Source organism: Gracilinanus agilis, chromosome 2 (assembly GCF_016433145.1).
Source record: "Gracilinanus agilis isolate LMUSP501 chromosome 2, AgileGrace, whole genome shotgun sequence".
NCBI classification, from domain to species: domain Eukaryota; kingdom Metazoa; phylum Chordata; class Mammalia; order Didelphimorphia; family Didelphidae; genus Gracilinanus; species Gracilinanus agilis.
Genome location: NC_058131.1, coordinates 504,917,863 through 504,942,000, shown reverse-complemented (window position 1 = coordinate 504,942,000; position 24,138 = coordinate 504,917,863). Strand labels below are relative to the sequence as shown.

Sequence of the window (24,138 nt, the reverse complement as noted above, 5' to 3'; positions counted from 1 at the left end):
AGCTCATTTTAGAGATGTGGAAACGGAGGCAAACAGGGTTAAGCGACTTGCCCAGAGTCACAGAGCTGCCGTCTGAGGCTGGATTTGAACTTACGAAGACAGGTCTTCCTCATTCCAAGCCCAGGGCTCTGTCCCTTATACCCCTAGCTGACTCCCTAGTCTGTGTTGCTTCGTCCTTTATCTGCTCTGCCAAAGCACTTCCTTTCTGTCACCTCCTCCTTCCTGCCCCCACACACATTGGCGCATGTTCTGTATTCATCTCATTATTTGTGTGTTCAATTTTGTTCCATAGTTTAAAAAAATAACCCTTACCTTCTGTCTTAGAATCAATACCGTGTAGTGTTTCCAAGGCAGAAGAGTGGTAAGGGCTAGGCAATAGGGGGTGAGGTGACTTGCCCAGGGTCATAGAGCTAGGAAGTCTCTGAGGTCACACTTGAACACAGGACCTCCCATCTCTAGGCTTAGTTCTCAATCCACTGAGATGCCCTGTGTTCCACAGTTGAAATATGTCCTGTTATTTGTATAAGCCAGTGGAATGGCTTGTTGACTCTGGGAGTGGGCAGGGAAGAGGAGAGGGAAAGAAAATATATCACGGAAACATGGAAACATTTTTTTAAATTTAAAAATTTAAGAAAGAAATATATCCTGTGAAAGGCCTAAAAGATGATCTCCAGCCTATCTAGGTGGCTTCTTTATTGATGATTTATGAAAGGTCAGGGACAAAAATCACAAAGGATGAGAAGACGTGGAATGCTGTTTGAATCATCAGTAGAGGGAATATGCCCAACAGTGAGATCATGGGTCAATAAATTATCGTTATTATTAATAATCTTGTTCTCATCTTTTCAGTGGTGCTCAGACAGAAGTAATTCTAGGGCAAGCTGATAGTCTGCTATTATTCTTTTATATTTAATTTTCTGGAGGATAGATTGCACAGGTAGACAAAATAATGGCTTTTTGTAATTTAATAAAAGTAGGGTGATGTCAATTCATCTGCTGAAAGTTCTCTGAAAGGATCTTTGGGACAAGTCCAGCAGCAGGTGGGACGGTGGGGATGACATATGCCTTGTCCTATTTCTCCACAGTTTTGATTTTGTTAAGTTTTTTGTTCCACACAGCTAGGAGATCATGAATATTTGGGATGTGGAGCAAACCGTGCCTATAGACAGGGTACTGGGCCCAGAGTTGGACAAGTGGTATGAGAGGATAAATGAACTTCAAGAAATTGCCAGTACCTTTAATGACCCCAAGCTTCCTTTGGAAACAAAGGTTTATCTTTTTTATGCCAATATCCTATTTTTTGTCTCTTCAAAGAACTGAAAGTAAATATCACCCAGAGGGTGGTGGATGGGGAACCTGGTGAGTGTGAGCAGAAATTTTAAAGGAAAAGAGGAGTCAGAGATGACGAGGGGCAATTTAGGAAATATAGGATGGGCAGAGAAGATGGGCTGGTTACCTGGCAAGAGCGAGAGATGACAAATGAACAGAGTACTGCTGGTGTCCTAGGGATGTCGAGAGAACGGGAGGGAGGCGTCCGTGGGGTCAATTTATGAGAGGCCATGCACAAAAGTTCTGAGGCTGGATCAGCGTAGAAGGATCACAATCTCCATGCCTGGAGGGATCAGCCAGATCCAAAAGAACCTCCCTCCCCCCTTCCTCTGAGGACACGTGCAGGGAGCAGTGCATTACCTTCTTGACAGAGGGGAGAGCCTGAGCCCAGGTTGGTGCTCCTGAGGACGTGGCGGCTGATCCGGCTTTCCGTAGGTATCGCCCATGGATGGCACTTGTGTTCAGTAAATACAGTGCACTGGCCAGAGCATAGCCTCCCCAGTTGGAAACACCTGACCCAGAAAACAGAAGCTAAATCACAGGATCAAAGGACAAGAGAATCTCGGTCCATTTCTTTAGAATCACCCCTGAGCTGTCTGGGAAGAAGAGGGCTTAAAAAAAAAATCTTTTAAACCCTTACCTTCCATCTTAGAATCAATACTGTGTATTGGTTCTAAGACAGAAGAGTGGTAAGGGTGGGCCATGGGGGTTAAGTGACTTGCCCAGGGTCACACAGCTAGGAAATGTCTGAGGTCAAATTTTAACCTCTCAATCCTATTATTGATCTTTGGAAGAAGAGATTTCACAACATCCCTAGGTATTTAGTAATCCTCAACATTAAAAAACTAACCCTAGTGATTGACCTTAGAGTGGGAAGGGATGCTAGAGTTGGTGCCAGAAGACTTTATGTTCTTTTGAAACTATTTATTTGTTGTATTGCCTTGGACAAATTATTTCACCTTTCTGACCTTTCATCTCTTCTTCTGTAAAATGGGATAACAAAACCTACCCATGTCACGGAGATATTAGGAGGAGAAAACTTTTAAACTATGAAGTTCTATATAAATATGAAATATTATATGATTATAATATAACATACTATATCATATCTAAAATAATATTATTATAATTATATTTATTTAAATATATTTCTATTTATAAAACATATTTAGTATTCTACATTGCTCTATAATGATTATATAATATAATGATTATATATTATATAACCATATTATATAATATATAATCATTATAAAGCAATGTAGAATACTAAATATATTTCATAAATAGAAATATATTTAAATAAATTATATAATGTAATGATTATCATATAATCATTATGGTAGAACATTGTATCCCATTCTTTGATCTAGTGACACTGACTTTCTGGCTGTTCTGCGAACAAGATGCTCTATCTCTCAGCTCCGGCCATTTCCTCTAGTTGTCTCCCATGTCTGGAATGCTCTCCCTCCTGTGCTCTCCTTGACCTCCTTGGCTTCTTTTCAGTCTCCTCTAAAATCCCACCAACTATAGGAAGCTTTCCCCAACTCCTCTTGATTCTAGTGCCTTTTCTCTGTTAATGATTTCTTTTTTATTCTGTATATCTTGTTATTTGCCTCTTTTTGTATCTTTGTATCCCCAGGGCTTAGCATAGTGCCTGGCACATAGTGGGTGCTTAATTAATGCTTATTTATGGATTGATTATATAATTTGCTTAAATGTATACATATGTATATATATGAAATTTTGTACATTGTTTCCCCCATTAGATTATAAACTTCTAAAGGCAGGGACTGTGTTTTGCTTTTCTTTGTACCCTTAGCACTTAGCACAGTGCCTGGCACATAGTTGGCATTTAATTAATGTTTATTGATTGATTACATAATTTGTACATATTTACAGTATTCGCATGTTGCCTCTCCCATTAGATAGTAAGCTCCTGGAGGGCAGGACTGTCTTTTGCTTTTTCTTTGTATTCCTAGGATTTTGCACAGTGCTAGGTATATAGTAGGTGCTTAATGAATGCTTATCATCAACTCTCTCCATGGCCATCTTACCAGCTATAACAGCAAAGTCAGCTGCCACATCACAAGCTATGACATCCCCATTCTTGATATGCTTCTTCACGGCTGTTCTTACTTTTCCCATTCCAAGTTCATTCCCTCCATCACCAACACCTAGGTAAGAAGCGGGAAAGGTTAAGCATCAGTCTGGTGAGCTAGAGAGAGAAATAAGGTCATTTCTTGAACAAGACTGTGCCTGTCAGCTGAGGTAGGTGAGTTATTTAGAGGTGGCTTAAGTGACATAAATGTAGAGGAGCTACTGCCCTGCATTGGTAGAGGCAGTTTCTTCTTCTATAGGAGTATTTTATATCAATGGAATCACAGGTCTCCTATCTCTCTCTACTTCTGTATATGTTATTTCTTCACTGATATAATAGACTCCTGAAAATGCTTATTGATTGAGTGATCCCTTTAAATTCCAGGGTCAAGTCTTTTCAACACACTGCCAGAAATCCCACCATTTGAGCTTAGTTTCTTGAAATTGCCATTTCATCTCTTCAAGGAGTTGGAAGGATGGAGTGATGTTGAATGATTTTATCAGTTCTTTTCTCAGACATCCTAGTGGAGAGGACCCTGAAGAGATGGGAATTCTGATAGGGAAGGAGAAGGAAGAATCACTTTGTAGCCTGGAAGGAAGGGAAGGCTTGAGTGAGATGCTATAATCACAGTAATAATACTGAATCACATTTGTTACGTGCTTTTAGCAGTAAGATTTGTCAGATATTTTTCTCACAATAATATTGTAAATCTAGCTGTGTCTTCAGGAAGGTTTCATACAGTAAATCTTTGAATATACTGATGTAGTTCTATAGGAAATATATTGGTTTGCATGTTGCCTCCCCCATTAGATAGTAAGTTCTGATAAATATCTTTGCAATAAGGAGGTTTGGAGTATTGTTGAATCTTTTTAAAAAAATCCATAAATGCAATGCATAATTTCGAGCCCTTAACATGCCTTGAAAAAGTGAATTTTTGTTTAAATAAAGTATAATGCCTCCGTTGGAGTAAAAGAAAATCCATGAGTATAAATGTTAGCTGGAAGTGAAGATAAAAATATTCCATAAAACAAGATGCCATAGACTTGATGAAATAATAAGTACATGTCAATAGCAACAAAAAAAGGTGGGGGGGGGGAAGCAGCTAGGGGATGTGGCAGATATATTGTGGTACTTGCAGTTAGAAAGATCTGAATTCCAGGAATGCTTTAGACACTTACTAGTTGCATGACCCTGAAGGCGAACAAAACAAAACAAACAAAAAATCCCTCTCAGTGTCTCAATTTCCATGTCTGTAAAGCTGGAATAATTATAGTATCTTCTCCCCTGGGTTGATATGAGGATCAAATGAGATAATACATGGAAAATGCTTTTTGTTATTCTTGTTCCCATTTTACAGTTGAGGAAACTGGGGCACTGTTGAGTAGCTTGGTCACAAAGCTAGTAACCCTTAGAGTCAGGACTCAAACTTGGGTCTCAAGTTCTTTTCCTTGTGGAGTTTCAGAGAGGACATCCAAGAAATACTGAGTTACTAGGAAGAGGCGTAGTAAGGCAAAGGCATCATCACTGTGGAAAGTGGAGCTCACTGAAATATTTGGATTGTTGTTGTTCACCCTACATTTTCAAAGAGGACTAAAGACATGAGAGGGTTGACTTGTGCATGAATTGGATTTAAATGAGGCAGATTTAAATTGGATTTAAACGTACATAGTCATCAGCTTTACTCTCTTTCTTCAGAATCATTGGAATTGAGATGCAAGACAAAATCAAGATGACTGCTAATGGGCTGGGATGCAGTGGATGATTTTGGCTTCTTCTCTATCTGACCAAGCTGTAATCCCTCCACAGCTCCTGCTTCAGCTGTCTTCACGGCTGTTAGAACACCCATTCTGCCAGGGGAAGACTTCACATGTAAAGAGTAGATATCCTCCTAACTCACAGACAAGTTTGAAGTCTGCTGGTTAACCTCAACCTATCTAGTGAGGCACTTTTCCTGGGATATAACCACTCCTGCAGCTTCTTGGAGTCACAGGTGGGTGGCAGGTGAATGCCAAAGTGGGTGAACAACCCCAAAAAGAGTTTGGCAAGTCCTCGTACTAGAGGTGCTAGTCCTCTCTGTACATCCCAGACACGCCATCAGAAATTACGTACTTGGAAACCCCATGTATGGTTCCCTTATAAAGGGGAGACCAAATTATAAGGATCCCAAGGAAAAGTAAACTTCACCATCAGAGAAGAGAATTATATTGATCTGTTTATGGGAATCTGTGAATCCTTTATTATTTACTTTGCTTATAGGTGCTTGGTGAGTCCTTTGTTTTGGCTACATTTTGGGTAGATTGGAATTGTCTTTCTGGTATCTTTTCCAGCATTGCTCTATTACCCTAAGGGCTTGTATGAGATTTCAAGACTATTTCTCAAATCTGTGGAGATCAAATGGGAATTGTATTGAGAAATTTCCCAGAGTAAACTTTTTGCTGGGAAATAATGAGCTAAAGAGAGTGATATCTGGGGGGAGGGTTTGATCACAAGAAGTGGGCAGAGAGTTTGAGGCACCAGGCCATGGTTTACTCCTTCATATTTAGGAAGCCAAAGTAAAAGGAGCACCAGGTAGGGAAAAACATGAGAAAGGAAACCATGGACCATTAAAAGGGAGTCTTGAAGATATTGTTCTAATCATCTAATCCCACCCTCTCATTTTTACCGATGAAGAAATGAGGTTCAGACAGGGAGGAGTGAATTACTCAGTCACACAGCAATTTAATAACAGAGCCAACACTAAAATCCAGTCTTCCTGCCTTCCAATCTAGTGCTCTTAAAGCTATTTAGAGGAATTTTTGCGTACATTCCAGGCAACCTCAGAAAGCTTAATTCTTCAAGAAGAAATATTAAGAATTTCCCCACAGCATCTAACCCCACTGCAGAAGTTATTAACATTTTCTTTGGTAATGGACTCCTTTGGGAATCTAGTGAAACCTAAAAACCTTTCTCAGAATATTATTTTCATAATTTAAGAAAATGTTAAATTTCAGTTAGAGCTTAGTCAAAATAAAGATTAATTTTTTCTCACCTAAGTTCACAGACTCTTTGAAATCTAACCTTGGATCCTGTTCAGAGTCTGTGAACCCCAAATTAAGAAGTCTTTACAAGTGCTTTGGGGTCCATAGAAATAATAATAACTCACATTTTCTAATTCTTTATAAACTACTTTCTTCAAAATAATTCTGAATACTAGGTAGCCCATGTATTATCTCCATTTTTCCTAAAAGCTGATATTTCCATAGCACTTTAAAGTTCATAAAGGGCTTCTCATGTACCATCTCATCTGACAAGCACTATTATTTTCTTTTTGCACATGAGGAAACTAAGGCTCAGAAGGTTAAGTGACTTATCTAGGATCACACCATTAATAAATATCAAAGGGAAGACTTGGACCTAGGTTTCTCCAGACTCCCAGTCTAGAGCTCTGGTTTGCTTTTCCATTGCTTTTTATTCTGGGAACCCTTTCAATGAGAACAACAAAATGTGCTGTGAACTCCCAGGGTAATTTAATATGCTTCTCACAATTTGTGCATTCATTTATTACTTATGGTACCATTAGAGAATTTTTAGCATGAATCTTTGACATTTATTGTGGACCCCCAAGGGGCTTGTGAACCAATAAATGGGATTTTGTTGTTGTTCAGTCATGTCCGATTCTTTATTATTGATTGTGGTTTTCTTGCCAAAAATAATGGAGTGGTTTGCCATTTCCTTCTCCAGACCATCTTACAGATGAGGAAACTGAAGCAAACAGGGTTAAGTGAATTGACCAGGATCACACAACTTGTAAGTGTCTGAGGTAGGATTCGAATTCAGGTCTTCCTGACTCACGCCCAATGTTCTGTCCACCATGCCATCTAGTTGCCCCTAACCACTGTGCTCTCCCATGCTGCCTTTTTCTTCTTATAGATGAGGAAATTCAGACTCAGAAGTTATATGACTTCTCTAAGATCCCATAGCTAATCATCAAAGTATTTAGACCTAGATCTCCTAAATCTAATCCAGGGCTCTCTACCAAGCCATACTGGGAAATTTAACCAGGCCTCTAGGTGCCAATCTCCTTGTCCAACCTTCCCCTCCCTGGAAACGCAAATATCCTCCAGCTCAGGAGGCCAGATGCTGGAGAGGAAGAGGCAATAATGAGAAGAGGATGCTGCCCTCTATTTCTGGAGTAGCCTTTCTGGGAACTTCAAAAGCAATTTACAGCTATTGTCTAATCATCTCAGAGGCACCTAATTGTCTCATTGAAACCTCAGAGGCAGCTGAGAGGACTAATGAGTCTGGGAAACACTTTGGAGACTTCAGATGGAGATGTAAATGAACACAAGGAGATGATCCTAATTCTCCCATTGCTCTAAGAGACTGTATCTCTTTGAGAGCTGAATTAACCCTTTCAAAAGTATCATGTCTTCCAGATCACCTAAGTTCTATTGTTGTTTAGTCATTTTTTTAGCTGTCTCTGACTCCTCAATGCCCCATTTGGGATTTTCTTGGAAGAGATACTGGGGTGGTTGCCATTTCCTTCTCCAGCTCATTTTACAGATGAGGAAACTGAGGCAAACAGGATTAAATGACTTACCCAGGGTCATACAGCAAGAAGTGTCTGAGACAGAATCTGAACTCAAGAAGACATGTCTTCCTGATTTCAAACTCAGTGTTCTATCCATTGTGCCATCTAGCTGCTCCTAATTCACAGAGGAAGCCCAGAGAATTGTACTTCCATTGGTATAATTCCTTACATCCCTGAAACAGATCCAAGCACAAAATGGGCATCAAGGTCACTATGCCTGGAGTCAGGAAGATCTGAATTCAAATCAGCTGCAGATATTTACTAGCTGTGTGACCCTAGATGAGTCACTAACCCTGTTTGCCTTAGTTTTCTCATCTATAAAATGAGCTAGAGAAGGAAATAGTAAACTCCTCCAGGCTCTTTGTCAAGAAAACTACAAATGGGGTCACAGAGAGTCAGACAGGAACTAAAAACATCTGAACAATAACAAAAGGTCACAGAACTACTCAGGGATAAAGTTAGGACTAGAGGCTAGGTTTTTGGATTCCAAATTCAGTGTTCTTGCAATTTGTATGTGTGCATGGATCTGCTTTCATTTTTCCTCACTAGATTGTGAACTCACTGAGAGTAGAGACTATGTTTTATCTTTGTACCTTCCCTAGTGCCAGGCACAGTGTTCTGTGCATAGCGGGTGCTTAATAAATGTTTGTTTAATTAGACTCATTATGATAATAGGATAAAGCACATACTGTATTTGTTGGCAGATCCATTGCTATGGTCATTCTTTTTATTCATCCATTTTTTTCTTCTATTCAAACTTTGTTCTTGTTCTCCCCTAAATTCTACACAGAGAGTCCTACCTAATGGGTTAAGTGCCTTCTAAAATTATAATCCTATTGTCTTACATGATCAGCACAGTACAATGGAGCAAATACTGATTTACAGTCAGAGGATCTGTATTCAAATCCCTTAGCTATGTGGCCTTGGGCCAGTCATTTAACCTCCATGGAATTAATTTCCCTTATCTGTAAAAAAGAAGGGATAAATGATCTCTAAAATCCCTTATATCTCTAAATCTATGGTCCCATGATTTTAGTGTTACCTCTTGTCAGTACTTGACCAGGATTTGGGAAGATCAAATGAGTTAAAACATATAAAGGGCTTTGTATACCCTAAAGCTTTACACGAATCCTAGTTATTATTATTATTTAGCTATTTTCATTTCCTACAAAGCAGAAGGGCACAGAATGGGTATATCAGAAATGACAATGGCATAAAAGAACAAAAGACATCAGTAAAATTTTTAAATTTAAAAAATATGCCCTAGTCTAATATCCCTTGTTGGCCCTCTGTTATTGTTCAGTCATTTCAGTTATGTCTAACTTTTTGTGACTCTATTTGCAGTTTTAATGACAAAGATTCTAGAATAGTTTATCATTTCATCCTCCAGATCATTTTACAGTTGAAGAAACTGGGGCAGAGTAAAATGACTTGCCCAGGGTCACACAGCTAGTGTCTGAGTTCAGATTTGAACTCGGGAAGAGGAGTCTTCCTGACTTCAAGCCCAGCACTCTATCCACCATGCTGCTTGGTTGCCCATTGGGTGATCAGCAATTTTGATTTTTTGGACACCAGTATTCTATGTTTTATAGTCTTGTAATATCAAGAGAATACTGATGTTTGAAATATAGGTTTTATTGCATGATTTTATATGCTCTGTACTTATTTATCTATGTCCTATCCTTCCCATAGGATGGCTCCATTTTAGAGGTGGGGGTGCCTATTTATTGTTTGTTTGTTTATATCCCCTTGAACAAAGTAGCTCACTAATCAGTTTTTGAATTGAGGTGAGGAGAGAAACTTGCAGTCATTCAAAGCATTGAACAACTTTCCAAATAAAATCCAGCCTCCTCCTCTTTCTCCTGTTTAATTCTGCTCATTGTCCATCTGCAGGATCTGTCCAGAGTACTGATGGAGCAGCAGTGTTAGGTATCAGTCTAATCTCATATAGTAGCCCAAACAAGGGGCATTCTTCATCTTACTTGGTTTTCCTTTGGTAATAGTTAGATTAAACTCTTTTGAGTGCTCGTGGATCTCATTTAGAAGAATTGCTTTGTTGTGTTTTCATTTTGGCAGCATATACACTAACAATACAGAGAAGATTAGCATGGCCCCTGTGCAATGATAATGCACATTTATGATGTATTCTTTATTTTTTAAACAAATTATGGTACATAAATATAACAGAATATTATTATGCTGTAAGAAATGACAGGTATAAAGAATACAGAGAAGGAAAGAAAGATTTACATGAACTGATGCAAAGTAAAGTAAGCAGAGCCAAGAAAACAATATGTATGATTACAATGATGTAGATAAAAAGAACAGCCACAAAGAAAAAAATCACAAGTGAATGTTGCAAAATTACAAAGAATAATTATGGCCTTAAAAAAAGAGATAGGAGAAGACATCACCATCCATCCCTTTGCAGAGGTGGGAGGTCCAATGAGTGTGGTACATTGCACATATCTTCCAACTTTCTAAAACATTGATCAGTTTTATTGATTTTTGCCTATTGTAGTGGCCTTTCATATTATTTGATTTCTGACATCAGTTCTAATCTGGACTCTGACACTAAGACTGTGATCTCAGGAAATATCTCTTCATCACGGGGTCTATTTTCTTATATCCACAATAGGAATAACACTTGCCTCACCTATTTCCCAGGGTTATGGTAAGGATCAAATATGATAATATATAACAGAGATTCTTAACCTAGACTCTATGAACTTGGTTTTGAAAAAATATATTTTGATAACTATTTAAATATAGTTGACTTTCTTTGTAATCCTCTGTATTTCATTTTATATATTTAAAAACATTGTTATAAGAGTCTATAGGCTCACCAGACTTCCAAATGGGTCCATGGTACAAACAAAGGTTAAGAACCCCATATATATATAGGTTGGCTCATGTAAATAATAAAGCTATAGAAAAGTAAATTAATGTGCTTGTTTTGGTTCAAAGGCAGCTAGGCAGTACAATAGTGTGATAGAGCACCATGTCTGGAGTCAAGAAGATCTGAGTTCATATCTGGCTTTAGACACTTACTAGCTGTATGATCCTGGTCAAGTCATTTAACCCCTATTTGCCTCAGTTCTTCATCTATAAAATGGGGACATATTGTAGGAGGGAATGGCAAACTACTCCAGTATCTTTACCAAGAAAATCCCATGGATTTTATCCATGGGATCACATAGAGTTAGACCTAAATGAACAACAACAAATTTTGGTTCAGTAGTCAAGAGGAAGTGTTCCATGTTGAGACATTGTCCTCTTCAAGTTTTCCATGCTCTCTTACCAGTTGATGAGATTCCAGGGATCTTCTGTGCAGCAAGGAAGAGATCATCAATGGGATCAACTAGATGCTTGACATTAATTTTACGAGCATTATAGTAATTGCCATCAGCAGCCCTTCCTGAGCGCTCTATAGCCACTAAGTGATCAAATCTGCACAAAGGAAAGAAAACATGCAGGTTAGGGGTAAAATTAGGGAACAAGCTGCTGGCATAGATAAATAGGGATGGAGATTGGTTCTATGGAATTATTGAATAAAAAAACTCTCTCTACTAATGTAGGTCAGTACCTTTTACATAATATAACCTTAGAGAATTGCCCAGGGTATTATGAGGTTAAGTGATGCTTAGGGTCAGGCAACCAGTGAATGTCAAAGATTGGATTTGAATCCAAGTCTTCCTGGCTCTAGACCATTAAATCTACTCTCTCTTTGCTATGCCACATTGTTATGCACATGTATATGTATCTAAAAGTATAAATATATGTGGGTTTATATGTTTATTTATACATATGTACATATATAAGCTAATTAAAAAAAACAAGCAAAAATCTTTAGGAGCTCCCATTTTAAAATCATATAATAATCATAGCTAACATTTGTATAGTACTGTACTTATTATGTGCTAAGGACTTTATAGTTATTGTCTTATTTGATCCTCAGAACAACCATGGGAGGTAAGTGTTGTTACTATTCCCATTTTACAGATGAGAAAACTAAAGTTCATAGAAGGGCAGTGACTTGTCTGAGGTCATATAGTGAGTGGGAGGGTGAACCTACCTAATCCAAAAAAGTATATAGAAATCCAAAACCAGTCCACGAAAAATCTGCTTTAGTCTCAACTCTGACTGTAATTCATTCATTGTGGCTTCACATCAGGGGGCTTAGGGTGTCCCTGCTTCCTTGATTTACATCAGAGATTTCTGGAATCATTCCTTTAGGCTTATCCCAAAATCCCTGTTTCATCCACTGGTAGTCTGGTTCCCGTTTCCTATATTCTTGCTTGGTCTCTCAGATCTGGTGCCTCATTCTCCCTGCCTACAGAGCTCTGCCAGGTGTTTCCCTCCTCCTGTTAACGATATAGAAGCAGCTAGATGGCTCAGTGGATAGAGCACTGGGCCTGGTGTCAGGAAGACCCGAGTTAAAAATCTGGCTTCATGCATTTACTAGCTATGTGATCCTGGAAAAGTCTCTTAATCTCTGTTTGCTTCAATCCACTGGAGAAGAAAATGGCAACCATTCTAGTATCTTTGCCAAGAAAACTCCACATGAGTTCATGAAGAGTTGGACACAACTAAACAGCATTAATGATATGGGAGCTTCTAAAGAGTTTTACTTATTTTTTAAAAATAGTTTCTATGTGTACATATATAAAGGATAGAGCCATATGGTTGTCTTCTAGTTTTCAGCAATAATGACCATTTGGAGTCCACTATTTGTGCTTTAGCCAGGACCCTGATACTCTGTGATATTATAAATCCAAGAAGTGCCTTTCATCCTACTGCTCTTTCTATCTCTTTCCCCTCCCCACTTGATCCTCCATTGGAGGGCATGTTTTTATTCATTGAAAGTCTCTCTTTGCTGAACACAAGCAAAAAAAAAGCCCAAGATAATTTTTGCTTTTATAAGTTCAAGCTAAACACTATTTCCTGAACACAAAGGCTATCTGTTAATTGATGAAAATGTTTTTTAAAAAGATTAGTTTATTTATTTGTTACATTAAAATTCCCAAATATCTCCCTTCCCACACTAGGAAAGGTATTGTTTGACCAAAAGATATATTTATATTTAAAACTATGCCTTGCTTGTATCTGTTTATCTGGTTCTATTCTTTGGAGGTAGACATACACAAGACATTCTTCAAGCAATATTTCCTTTGTTATATATAATGTTCTCTTGGCTCTGCTCATTTTGTTTTTTGTAATTCCATATAGCTCTTCCATGCTTTTAAAAAATTAACCTACTCAGCATTTCTCATAGTGCATTATTATCCCATCACATCTGCCATAACTTTTTAAAACATTCCCCAATTGATGAACTCGATTTCCAGTTCTTTGCCACCGCAAAGAGGGCTGCTACACATATTTTAGAACCTTTTCTCCCAATTACTTTGGGAAATAAACCTGGCATTAGTATTGCTAGGTCAAAGGGTATACACAGTTTTATAACTCTTTGGACATATTTCCAGATTACTCTCCAAACTGGTTAGATCAGGATAAAAATGCTTATGACGTGGCTTCAGTTATATCTGCAAAGTGACTGTTGGATAAGAAGGTCTAAAAGGTCCCTTCTAACTCCAAATGTATAATCCAACCATCATAGCATTTCTATGTGTGTGCCAACAAGAAGAAGTAAGATGAAGAAAGCTTGGGAAACACTGATGTAGAAAGTGGGATGATCCCAGAGAAAGAAGATCAGGTCAAAGTCTTTAAAAAAAAAATAAAACCAGGGGCAGCTGGGTAGCTCAGTGGATTGAGAGCCAGGCCTAGAGACGGGAGGTCCTAGGTTCAAACCCGGCCTCAGCCACTTCCCAGCTGTGTGACCCTGGGCAAGTCACTTGACCCCCATTGCCTACCCTTAACAGTCTTCTGTCTTGGAGCCAATACACAGTATTGACTCCAAGACTGAAGGTAAAATAAGTAAATAAAAAAATAAAAGCCTTAACTTCCACCTTAGATTCCATACTATGTATTGGTTCCAAGGCAGAAGATTGGTAAGGGCTAGGCAGTGGGGGAATGGAGGTTAAGTGACTTGCCCAGGGTCACAAAGCTAGGAAGTATGTGAGGTCAGATTTGAATCCAAGACCTTTTGTCTCTAGGCCTGGCTCTCAATCCACTGAGTCATCTAGTTGCCCCCATCAAAATCCTTTTTTTTTTTAAAATGAGTTGGTTGACTATTTCCTGTGAAACTTAATTTTTACATCATCAAATAAAGCACAAAGTAGAGCCATCTTTAAAGATGGTGACTCAGAATGTTCCCATCTATCCAGTCCTGTAGCAATAAGAGTCAAGGGGCAGACCCATGTTCTTTTTTTCCCTTTTTTAATAAAAAAAAAATAACTGTTACTTTCTGTCTTAGAATAAGGGCTAGGCAAATTGAAGTTAAGTGACTTGCCTAGGTTCACACTGCTAGGAAGTATCTGAATCCAGATTTGAACCCTGGCCCCCTGACACCAGGTCTGGCACTCTATCAGGCCCATGTTCTTTTGCTGAGCTGGAATTTTTGTAGCAATAAATGTTGCTTGAAATAAGTAGGCAAGGACTTAGCCAACTTTATGTTATATAAGATTTTTATCACAAAGGTAACAAGTGCCTCCATTTGTGTGTTGTTAAACTGAGTGAGAAGCAACTGGCCACTTTCACCTGACTTTCCATTTCCCCCTGGGTCTTACTGCAGTTAAAATGAGAAATGAGTTTAAAATAAGAATCCCCATTCAGATCAATAAGTCCTTCCCTTCCTGAAGGAATACAAAGCAATCCTGGCTGTGTCTAAACCTTCCCACAGAAGGGGAATTAAATTACATTCTGTGCAGAGGTGTATTGATTTTTCAGGCCAGAAGGGGCCACTTAGCTATGGAAAGAGGCAATTAACTAATTGGTACCTTCTGGCCTGAAGAATGAATGCATTTTCCCAAAGAAAGCAAATTGCTCCTTTGCCATTACAGACTGCTACCCTTTCCTTACCAAATACAGGAATTATTTTTTTCTGGCTTTCTTGGGGAATAGAATTTTCCTATAACTGGTGTTAAACTCATACAAAAAAATTTAATCAGAATTAAAATGTACTGTATAACCCAGATCGAATTGCCTGCCAGCACTGGGAGGAGGGAGGGGAGTGGTGGGAGAGAAATTTGATCATACAACTTGGGAAAACTTGTGTGGAAATTTATTACATGTAATTGGTAAAAAAAAGTATATATATATAATTATATTATTACATGTAATAATATAATTATAAATTATATATATATATATAAATAAAAGCAGGGTTTCCTGACAGTAATCTTTTGTAGTTCTTCTCTAATCTGACCCTCCTTCTCTGTGTCCTTTTTCTGGATCTTCCTCTGATTATTGAACACTTCCCTCTCTCCCTGTCCTGGTCCTTGATACTCTGGCCTCTGGAGTCTTTCTTGTATCTCTTCCTTCCTAAATAGCCCTCTTTTTAAAAATATGTTTTTAAAACAATTAAAATGTACTATATACACATATCTGCCAGATTCAAGGATACAACGATGCCCATTGGGGTACTGAAACAGATAGGGCTGTTTGCCTCACATTGAAAGGTCCCCAACTATTGTGGTTTTTGTTTCCGCCGTTACAGTCCTCTGTCACTTTTCCCTGTTGCCCCCATTCTTGCAAAGGCAAGAAGGTGGTATCCTCTCTCCCACCAGAAATAGTCCAATCTAATGTGGGACTAAGGAACCAGATTATCAATCATATTAGTATTCTATATAAAACATAGCTACTCATTTATGCCAAAATGAGGGTCTAGGTTAACTTCTACAGAATAAAGTAAATGGTTTTTTGTTTGTCTGTTTTCTTTGTAAGACAGCTTGGCACAATAAAGAGAGAGCTGGCCTTAAAACCTGACCTTGAAACCAGGAAGACCAGTGTTCAAATCCCCTTTCTGTCAAATACTGGTGGTGTGACCCTAGAAGAGCTACATCCTCAGTGCTCTGGGCTTCTCTAACACTCTAAATTGTAGAGACGTTGCTGTTTTCCCCTACTAGAGAACTTTTCCTCATCTGGGATTTCTCCACGCTAATAAATTCATGGGTCCAGTCTATATTGCTATTCCCCCTACTCTGTGGTCTGTATTCTAGAAGAATGAGGTTGCTAGTAATCTACCAGATCAAAAAATTAAGACCCAGTTTCTTTCTTTACCGATAAAATTGAAGTCATCTGTCGTGAGCCTCCCAATCTTCCCTCCTCCACAACTGGCAACCTCACCATGTTTTCACACAGATTTCCTATTCAATCAATCAAGAAGCATTTACTTAGAAACCACCTACCATGTACTAGGCACTACAAATACAAAGAATGAAACAATCTCCACTCAAAAAGAGCTCTCATTCTAATGGGGGAGACAGACATGTGAGTACATGTGGAATATATGTATATAAGTCTGTGTAAGTGGCTGTAAAATATATGTGTATATATAAGTATCTTTAATATATGTATATATAAGTATATTCAGTATGGGTATAAATGTATATGTAGAATAAATATAATAAATAAATTATAAATAGTAGAAATATAAACAACCTAAGTATGAATAAAGATAAATGCCAGGTAGTGGGGGGCACTAGAATGTGAGGGGATCAAGATAGACTTCATTCAGAAGATGGTGCTTAAGTTGCATTTTTTAAAAACCCTTACCTTCTACTTTATAATCAATATTGTGTATTGGTTCTAAGGCAGAAGAGTGACAAGGGCTAGGCAATGGGGGTTAAGTGACTTGCCAAGGGTCACACAGCTAGCAAGTGTCTAAGGCCAAATTTGAACTCAGGATCTCTGGTCTCTAGGCATGGCTCTCAGTCCAATGAGCCACCTAGTTGCCTCCATTAAGTTGTATCTTGAAGAGAGAGATGGACTCTGAGACAGTCTGAGGAAGATGTGCATTTAATCATCTCCTATTATGCACTGGTTCTTTCCCTGATGCCCCATAAACATACCCAGATCTCTACGCCACCTCCACCCCCCCCCCCATCCCATCTTCACTTAATCTTGCTCTTTCCTCAAGCTATTGTTCAAAAGCTCTCTTCCTTGGCATAGCCTAAATCCTTTGCAAATTGCAGTTGACAGCAATTTCTGGAGTTTTACTCATTTTCTTAAACTCTAACCATCTGGCCACCCACCCATTCATTTGAAAGTGTTTTCCCCAAGCTTCTCAATGACTCAACCCAATGATCTTTGCTTAGCATTCATCTTTCTTGACTCCTCTGCAGAGCCCAACACTATTGATCAACTTCTCTTTTCTAGGTTTCCTGATAGTAATCTTTCCTGGTTCTCCTCTAATCTGTTTGACCTTCCTTCTCTGTGTCCTTTTTCTGGATCTTCCTCCTGACTATTGAACATTTCCCTCTCTCCCTGTCCTCTTTCTTGATACTCTGGCCTCTAGAGTCTTTCTTGTTTCTCTTCCTTCCTAAATAGCCCTCTTAATCCATTCGCTTCACATTCATATTCATTCTCCTGCCTCTTAAGTGTTGGTGTTTCTCAAAGTTCTGTCTTCTTTTTTCTCCCTGCAGCTTCTCCTTTGTAGATTTCATTAGTTTGTATGGGGTTTTTTTTGTAGAGGATTCCCACATGTTTATTATACTCAGTCTCAATTTCTCCCCTGAGTTCCAGTTCTACATTTCTAACTCCATTATGAATTCTTGCCTAGGTGTTCTGGTATGCACTTCACATTCGATTTATCTAAAGCAGAACCTCTCATCTTTCCCCAAAATCTGACTTGTCTTTCTTTTGATGTATTGATATCAATTACACATACACACCATCCAAAATGTTCAAGGCATTATGAAAGAGACTGGGGGTACAAAGACAGAAAATCTCACTACCAACACCATCACTTGCCCTAAAAGAGCTCACATTTTATAAGAAGGACACAACATGAACACAGAGAAGTGTTACACAGAAAAGAAAGGAAGAAAGGAAGAAAAGACAAAGGAGAGATCAGACAAACGAAATGGGAGATAACACTTAACTGGAGATACCAAAAAAGAACTCATGGAGAAAGTAGTGCTTAAGTTGAATCTTTGAGAAAAATATTTATTCAATCAACTGATCAATCCTGCCAATTTTACCTTTATAATTTTTCTTATATCCTTACTCTCTTCTCCAGTCACATTGCCATCATCTTAGTTCAGGCCCTCATATCCTCTTTCCTAGACTATTTTAATATATTCTGAACTGATCTCTCTGCATCCTATCTCTCACAAATCTATCCTTCATACAGCTACAAAAACAATCAACCTAATGCACAACCTAACCATGTCACTCCTCTTCTTTTGCAAAAATCTTCAGTGTTTCCCTATTGCCTTTAGGGAAGAATACAAATTCCTTAGGCTGACACTTGTTATAAAGAAGTAGGCAATCTTGGTATGTGGAGGAATAAATGGGGATGGCTAAGTTAAGGAATGAAGCAGGTAAGGGATGAATGGGGAATATATGTGTGTGTGTGTGTGTGTGTGTGTGTGTGTGTGTGTGTGTGTGTGTATAGGCTGCTCAAACAGGCTAGTCACAGAGGCTAGAGACAGAGGATAGGTACTGGGAGGAAACAGGCTGGGTTCTTCAGGCAGAGGGCTATCTCTGTGATACCAGAAGAATTGAGTCAGCCAGAAGTAATATGGGTCTGGCTGAAAGGTTTTATTGTTAATTTCTCAGGTCCCTTTAAGGAGGAGACAAGAGGCTCTTCCCTGTCAGTGAAACTGAAATCTACAGGAAGTCTCAGCTAGCTACTTCCTGCCCAAAATGGATGCCCAGGTTTGCCCTCAAGAAATAAAAGTAAAGTTATTCCTTCTCTCCTCAGCCTTTGCCCTAATATCAAGTATAATGATTCACCAGAGGCTTTTGTGTAGATATCAAAGGGGATTTATTAATGTCAGGGATAAGCAGAGGGAAAAAGGATTTGAGGGTTTTGTAACTGCTGCTAGGGAGAAAGCTGGTGCTGGGGGAAGGCACACAGGAGAGGGGCAGACTGAGAGAGGCCTGCTCTCTCAGTCAGGGAAGGTTTCACTGTCCTGAGGTAAAAGTATTTGATGAGATCATTAGATAAGGGGATGGCTTGATTTAGTTTGTCCTTCCTGCCTACAGAAGCTAAAACCACGATGTCTAACCACCAAACCACCCTTCCTCCCAGGACCCAATGGGGAAATCCAGGGAAAATAGCAGGATGTAAGGGAGAGGTCAGGGAGAGGTCTAGAAAGAACAGACCAGGTCCCCAAATGCCCCAAAGGCAAAAGGCCTCTTCAGTTGGAACTTCAGGGCTATTTATAGCCTAGCTCTACTGGTTTTCCAGTGAGCCCAGTCCCCAAGCTGGTTCAACATTCTAAACCTTTCTAACTGACAAACTGTTACAGTTGGTTTGCAAAAGTAAGGGTTTTTTGCTTGCCACCCTGCATTACACACTTCAGATGCTTTGCAATCTGGATCCAATTGGCTCTTCCAGATTTAATTCACTATCCTTCCCTTCATGCAGACAAACTAGATTTCTAGATGTTTTCTAATCTCATTCCACATCCTCTTCTTTCTATACCAAGTACAGGCCATTCTCCAAGGCTAAAATACACATTTATGCTGGAAGGGATCCTTTTCTTTCTTTAAGGCCAATTCAAAAATCTCCTCCACAAAATCTTCCTTTGTCCTTCCAACTGAAAGAAAATGTCATCTTCTTGGTTTTTAAAAAATGCTTTGTTTAGATATTTCTTTGCCCCCATCACATGTTATCTTGAATCATATATGTTTTATTATTCTTTATCACTGGTAAGTTGTAAGTTCTTTGAGGGCAGGACCCATATTGTTATTATCTTTGTATTTTCAACACCTAGCATAAGGCCTTGAATATAATGGGCTTTTAACATGGAGAATGAATAAATGGGAACACAGAATATTACTTCACCTTGGGGAAATAGTCACAGAATCCCAAACCCTTTTTTTTGAGGTTCCGAGCATATCTATTTATTATGTAATGCATGCCAATAGCATAATAAATCAGGACTCAGCCTCCTTAGCTTGGCACTGGACCCTAAATACAGGAGAAGGCAGATTTTTTATGCATTGAAGACAATCAAATGAGACAGGTTAATTTAAAAAATAACTAGGATACAGAATTAGATAGTTTGATTTCTAATTGGAGGAACTATTAGGAGCTTTTTGAGTTGGTGGGGGGCAATGAATAGGTGCAAGAATTCTGAACTTTTCCAGGCAGCTAAGTGACTCAGTGGACTGAGAACCAGGCTTAGAGACAGGAGGTCTTGGATTCAAATCTGGCCTCACATACTTCCTAGTTTTGTGACTCTAGGCAAGTCACTTAACCCCCATTGCCTAGCCTCTTTATCTTCTGCCTTGCAACCTATACACAATTTTGGTCCTAAGGCAGAAAGTAAGAGTTGTTGTTTTTTTATTATGAAATTTTCAACATATACTGTAGGATAAGACATACCTTGGTGACTTGGGATCCCCATCCTTACATAGGAACATGAGAGCTGATCTTGTGTCCCCACCTTGATAACTTAAGAGAGGTATTGTTGTCTTCAAAACACCTAAAACAAAGAAAACAGATGAGACTACCCACCAGATTCTCATTTGGGGAAGAAGGGAATAATCATTTATGTAGCACCTACTTTATACTAGGCACCGTGCTAAGTGCTTTTACAAATGCCTTGTTTGACTCTCACAACTCTGAGGTAGATGCTAGAATGATCTCCATTTTAGAGTTGAGGAAAGAGAAAAACAGATGAAGTGACTCACCCAAAGTCACATGGCTACTAAGTGTCTCAGATTGGATTTGAACTCAGATCTCCCTGATTCCAGGTCCAGTACTCTATGTACTATGATACAAACTGCAACCTTGGAAATAATCATCAGCATCTGCATCATCAGTAAACATGCACTGGCTTTTATGTAGGACACAAGACCAAGTGAGTTAATATTAGCATATTATTTGTTATCATTATTTATTTATTTATATTTTAAGATATATTTATTATTATATTATATTAATTATATTATAAAATATATTTTTATTATTATTAGCATTAGCATATTAGCAATATTAGCATATTAGCAATAAGCAGGGCATATTGGGAAAGAAAGCTGACTTCTTTCACTCTATGAAAAAGTAGGCTCGTATTATTGTGACTGTGGCTGGCAAATAAGGGAGATTGACTTTCATGGACCATGATGAATGTCATTCTAGGCATCTATGAAATGGAAATCTTCTCTGCCCTTCAATATTCACCTTACTCTCTGAATTTTTTCTGGGTCCTCTTCAAAACTCCCAACAAGAACTAATCTTCTTCCTTTAGCCTGTTTGCTTATAAATCGCCTTTCTGTAATTTACTAGATACTAAGTTTGGGTTGAGGCATATTCAATTTGATGTGGGCAGCTAGGTGGCACAGTGGCTGGAGCACCAGGCTTGGAATCAGGAAGACATCTTTCTGAGTTCAAATTTAGCCTCAGATACTGATTAGCTGCATGACCCTGAGCAAGTCCCTTAACCCTATTTGCCTCCATTCCTCATCTGTTAAACAAGCTGAAAAAGGCAATGGAAAACCACTCTGGTATCTTTGCCAAGAAAACTCCAAATGGGGCCACGAAGAGTCCAACACACCTGAAACAACTCAACAGCAACAACAATAAATGTGACACACCACAGGGAGAGTGATAGCACATTGCAGGTAACCTCAATGAGACGGGTAAGCCTGCAACAGGAGAGAGAGTTCAAATATAGAGGTATTTGTATATTTTTCCTGTGTCCTCCGATACAGTGTAAACTCCTGAGGGTAGAAACTGTGTCTTACTTACTCACCTTTGTTTTCCCCCAAGAGTGCAGTACAGTGTCAACCGGTGTTTGCTGAGTTGAATTAGGGAGATAATATTATCTTCCTCTATTTTGCTACATCTTCTCTATTAAATTGAATTGGGAAGACAATGTATCATCTCTATTTCTTTAGCAGTATGGAGCATAAGTATAATAGGAGGGACCTTTACAAAGTTTAAATTCAAGCCTCAAGTTGACCCTTTACCTAAAGTTTTGTCAAATCAAGTTCATCAGCAAGGATTTATTGATGAGTTATAGAGAATACAAATGAACTAGAGAAGGAAATGACAGTATTTTTACCAAGAAAACCCTAAATATAACTGAAGTGACAACAAGAAGAAGAAAAGCCTGATCCTGAGTTTCAAAGAAAGACCTTTGTGGTGTCACTTTAAAAAAAAGATGACCTTTGTACTATAATGCTGTGTGGTTTTTTGAAAATATTTTTAAAAACTCAAGTTATTTCCATTGAATCTAATTCAGAAAGCATTTACTGAATATCGTGTAGGGTTGTAGCAAATACCACATCACATACAAAATTTAGGTGCGATGTTGTCCCTGTCCTAAGAGAACTTCTAGACTCTTAGGGATATATGACCTGTATGAAAATAGCCATTATTCATAATAACATGATAAATGTATTAAGAAGTCCTAGCAATGTCAGAGGTCAGAGGTCAAAAGAAGACTGGTCATCTCTAACAAGGGAAATTAAGAAAGACTTGGTTTAATAGGTGACAATTAAACTGCATTAGATGGAGAGAAACTATCCACTACCTTACAGATTCCACAGAAACTAATAATCATTCTTTTGTTTCTCTAGAATCTTTGATTTTTGCCACCTGAAGCTCAAACCTTACCTATTACTCTCAGAAGTCATTCTAGGTAAAGGTAATCATTTTAGCCAAGTACAAGGTAATCAATGGAGGCAGCTAGGTTGTGCGGTAGATAAAGGGCCAGCTCTAGAGTCAGGAAGACTTGAATTAAAATTCAGCCTTAGATACTTACTAGCTGTGTTACCCCAGTCAAGTCACTTAACCCTATTTGCCTCAATTTCCTCATCTGTTAAATGAGTTGGTGAAGGAAATGGCCAACTACTCCGGTATCTCTGCCAAGAGAACACCAAATAGGGTCATGAAGAGTCAGCCACCACCAGAAAAGACTGAACAATAACAACAAAGGAAGATAATAATAGCATTTTCATCCCAAGGTTGTTGTGAGGATAAAATGAATGAATATTTGTAAAGCATTTGGCAAATATCTCTATATTAAAGCTAGTGTACAGTTTTGGAGCTGGTGAAAGTAATCCAGTTGGGCTGGAAGAATTTGTCAAGGATATTAGTGTAGGGTGAAGCTAGAGAGGCAGGGTGGCACCAGAATATGGAAAGCCTCTAATAACACATAACAGAATAAATTTCATTTGGTAGGCAAAATTCCATCAACTGATATCCTGAAAAAGGAAAAAGACAGCCTGATTGATCTCTGTTTAAATGCAACCTTCCTTCTAGCTCTGCTTTGGTTGATTCAGAGATGGGAAAGAGCTAGTAGTCCCATGTCTTGGGTGGACCCTGGACATAAAGCTTTGGAAAGTCTATCAAGAAACATTTAAGTGTTTATTATGTACCAGGCAGGTAGGTGGTACAGTGGATAGAACACTGGGCCTGGAGTTGCAAAGACTCATCTTTCTGAGTCCAAATCTGATTTCAGACACTTACTAGTATGTATGACCCTGGACAAAGCATTTAATTCTGTTAAGCCTCAATTTTCTTATCTGTAAAATGAGCTGGATAAGGTAATGGCAAACCACTCTAGTATCTTTGCAAAAAAAAAAAAAACTAAAATGGGGTTACAAAGAGTCAGACATGACTGAAACAATTGAAAAATATAAAATGTACCAAGCATTGTGCTAACTGCTTGAGGTAGATAGAAAAGCTTTAAGTAAAGTCAGTATGGGAGGAATTGATGATGGGAGAATTGGGTTCAACCTTTCATAGGATGAATGTGCTGGGGCACAAATTTGGAAAGAAGGAACAGGGACAAAGGAAAGGGCTTGGAATGCTTATAGATCTTCTGTCTCCACTGGATGGAAATAAAAAATGTGGGCTAAGTATAATCTTTGGAGACTCACATCCACCATAAGTACTGTGTAAAGAACTATGAGTAGTCAGGTAGTAACAATGGGGCCGACTGTGAAGAACCAGAGGCTCAGGGCTCAGTGACCTTTAGGCAGTAGGAGTAGAAGGTTTAAATCTTCCAACATAAAATGTGACTCTTAAGCTTCTGGTTGGGGAAGCTAAATAAATCAG

At 38.6% G+C, this 24,138-nt stretch overlaps 1 protein-coding gene and 1 pseudogene across 1 annotated transcript in view; one reads left to right on the top strand and one right to left on the bottom strand.

Moving 5' to 3' along the window:
- The window catches only part of DGLUCY (D-glutamate cyclase), a 121,721-nt gene that overhangs the window by 15,782 nt on the left and 81,801 nt on the right, over positions 1-24,138 (bottom strand). Inside the window, exons 9-12 of the mRNA XM_044659993.1 lie at positions 20,458-20,557; positions 11,302-11,450; positions 3,387-3,506; positions 1,690-1,841 (exon numbers count right to left, since the gene is read on the bottom strand). Of these exons, the coding sequence (XP_044515928.1) occupies positions 1,690-1,841; positions 3,387-3,506; positions 11,302-11,450; positions 20,458-20,557 (521 nt within the window). The remainder of the gene's footprint in view (positions 1-1,689; positions 1,842-3,386; positions 3,507-11,301; positions 11,451-20,457; positions 20,558-24,138) is intronic.
- Positions 10,061-10,157, top strand: LOC123238407 (annotated as a pseudogene).